This window comes from Pundamilia nyererei, unplaced genomic scaffold (genome assembly GCF_000239375.1).
Source record: "Pundamilia nyererei isolate P.nyererei 1_Seehausen unplaced genomic scaffold, PunNye1.0 scaffold00053, whole genome shotgun sequence".
Taxonomy (NCBI): domain Eukaryota; kingdom Metazoa; phylum Chordata; class Actinopteri; order Cichliformes; family Cichlidae; genus Pundamilia; species Pundamilia nyererei.
This window is the reverse complement of record NW_005187454.1, coordinates 5,583-8,018: the sequence shown is the minus strand read 5'-3', so window position 1 is coordinate 8,018 and position 2,436 is coordinate 5,583. Positions and strand designations below refer to the sequence as shown.

Here is a 2,436-nt window from a genome sequence, read left to right as displayed (position 1 = left end):
TCTTGATTATGAAATGCATTGTGTTCATTTTTGCTCAGCAGAATCATTTGTTTCACTGTTTTTGCTCAGGGGGAAAACTCACACTGGAGGACTTGGCATTGTATCAAGCTAATGTGACTGATGCGTGGAATATTTCTTTGGGAGAGTACCGGATGTACTTCCCTCCGCCCCCTGCAGGAGGAACCATACTCAGCCTCATCCTCAACATCATGAAAGGTTCCTGATTGTTGCTTCTAGCATGTAGAGTTTGTTTCATATAAGAAAATGATCCTTCTCAATCTTTACAAATGTGATACACTAAGAAATGATGTTTTAAATGAAATAAATAACAATTATTTATATTTTCAGGATACAAAATGGAATCAGAACCTAATACTACTGATGAAAAGATTTTGTTTTATCACCGTTATATTGAAGCTTTAAAATTTGCCAATGGATTAAAGAAACATATCAGAGATCCAAACTTCAGCTCAGATAAAGTAAGTATCTCAAAATCCTACAGATTTGCACCTGCTTTGTTGCATATAGTATGATTATATTTAAGTGACTAAATGGGTAAAAGGAGCAATACCACATGAGTCTCTGCTCTGCCTGAACCCACTGCTCCAACCTGTCTGCAGCTCATCCACAAACCACATCCCACCACAGTCTGTTTATGCACATTGATAATGAGTTGTGGTCTGAAGTGTTGTGTTTTTTGTTTTGTTTTTTGTAATATCTCTGAGCATTGCACAGTCGGACTTTGGGTTAATTTGCTGCGGTGAGATTGTGACTTTGTGTTAATGATCAGTTTATCAAGGGCATTTGCATATCACTACTTAACCTCTTCTATAAGCTCTTATAGAAGCACTGAGGATGTACTTATTATTTTACTGCATAGAGTACTCTGAAAAAATGCTTTGTGTCTCAGCCTTTCCCAGTAACTCTGCATTTTTATTTCAGCACAATTCTGAGCAGTGATGTAACTTTTAAAACCTATAAGTATAAATAAATGTTTTTAAAGCAGATAAACCTAAATTACTTTTATATTTGTCTCTAAGTATTTTAGTATGTATTATTATTCATATTATGATTATTGTTAATTTTGTGTAATTCCGATGCTCTGTATTTCACACAGATGGCAAAGAATTTGACAGAGGATAGCTTTGCCAACCACATACGGAGCTTGATCAGCAGCGACAAGACTCACGATCCCCAGTATTACGGCAAAAACTCGTATCTGGACAGCATCGGCACCACACATGTATCTGTGCTGGCTGAAGATGGATCTGCTGTGTCTGTCACCAGCAGCATCAATGATGAGTCAGTACCTGCATCATTCTGTTTCACTGTTAGAAACCAGCTGACTTTTCCACAACACAGTGTCACAGGGTTTAGACCTAGTTCATTTAATGTTTACTCTTTACAGATTTGGGTCCAATGTCCTCTCTTCAAGCACTGGAATCATCCTCAACAACCACCTAAATGACTTCTGTGGTAGAGCTGATAACATCTTTCATGGTAAGGGATCAGCAGGATTCCTTCTGAATTTAATATTTATTAACAAATATTCTGGACCTCAGTTCTGATTTGTATAGTGCTAATTTGCAATTTTAATTCATCTTCTAAACTAATGTGTTAAGCGTGGTTAATATAACATATACTTGATAAATATGCATGTTTGTACATATTAGCATGTCGCAACATAAGAAATTTGAAAGAAAATACAACAACACCTCAGGAAACTGCACACCATGAATTATTAATCTAATAGTACCAAAAAAAGCACCACTGAGGAAATTTGCGGAGAAAATGTCATTTCATAATTCATTGTGGCGCATCATGTTTTGTTGATCATGAAAACAATCAACAAAACTGCCAAACCAAAGCACATCAGGTAAATTTGAATTAAAATGGCATTTTTCATTTAATGTCATAGCCTGCTGAAATGTTTTGAATGTTTAAGAACAGGCACAGTTGAGCTCTGAGTGAACTTCTATAAACACAAATTACATAAACTCTCTAAATCTGTCCTCAGCTGGTCACAGCAGATGACTGCCCCTCTGTGAGCCTGTTGCTGTTGGAGGTTTCTTGCTGTTAAAAGGGAGTTTTTCCTTCACACCGTCACCAAGTACTTGCTCATGAGGGGCTCATCTTATTGTTGGGTTTTGTCTCCATTGAAGTGGGTTAAGCTTAGAGATGGGCCGATCTGATATTGCGTATCGGTATCGGGAAGTAAAGCAAGTGTGTAAGTTAACCTTTGAATGTTTGTAAAGCATTCCCACGTTAAGCTTAACAACTGATATATGGAGCGACTGCCTCTCATTCTCTCCCTCTCCTGTTGCTACTTCAATCATGAAGCTGATCAGTGATCATCTGATCGGCTTTCCTGCTGCAGGCCGACTCTCTTGTTTGTCTATCGCCCACTTTACACCAGAAAGAGGAAATAATAATCAG

At 37.6% G+C, this 2,436-nt stretch overlaps 1 protein-coding gene across 1 annotated transcript in view; it reads left to right on the top strand.

The window, feature by feature from the left end:
- ggt5a (gamma-glutamyltransferase 5a) overlaps nucleotides 1-2,436 on the top strand; it is a 16,879-nt gene that overhangs the window by 12,825 nt on the left and 1,618 nt on the right. The window contains exons 4-7 of the mRNA XM_013910942.1: nucleotides 70-216; nucleotides 349-479; nucleotides 1,118-1,302; nucleotides 1,409-1,500. Of these exons, the coding sequence (XP_013766396.1) occupies nucleotides 70-216; nucleotides 349-479; nucleotides 1,118-1,302; nucleotides 1,409-1,500 (555 nt within the window). The remainder of the gene's footprint in view (nucleotides 1-69; nucleotides 217-348; nucleotides 480-1,117; nucleotides 1,303-1,408; nucleotides 1,501-2,436) is intronic.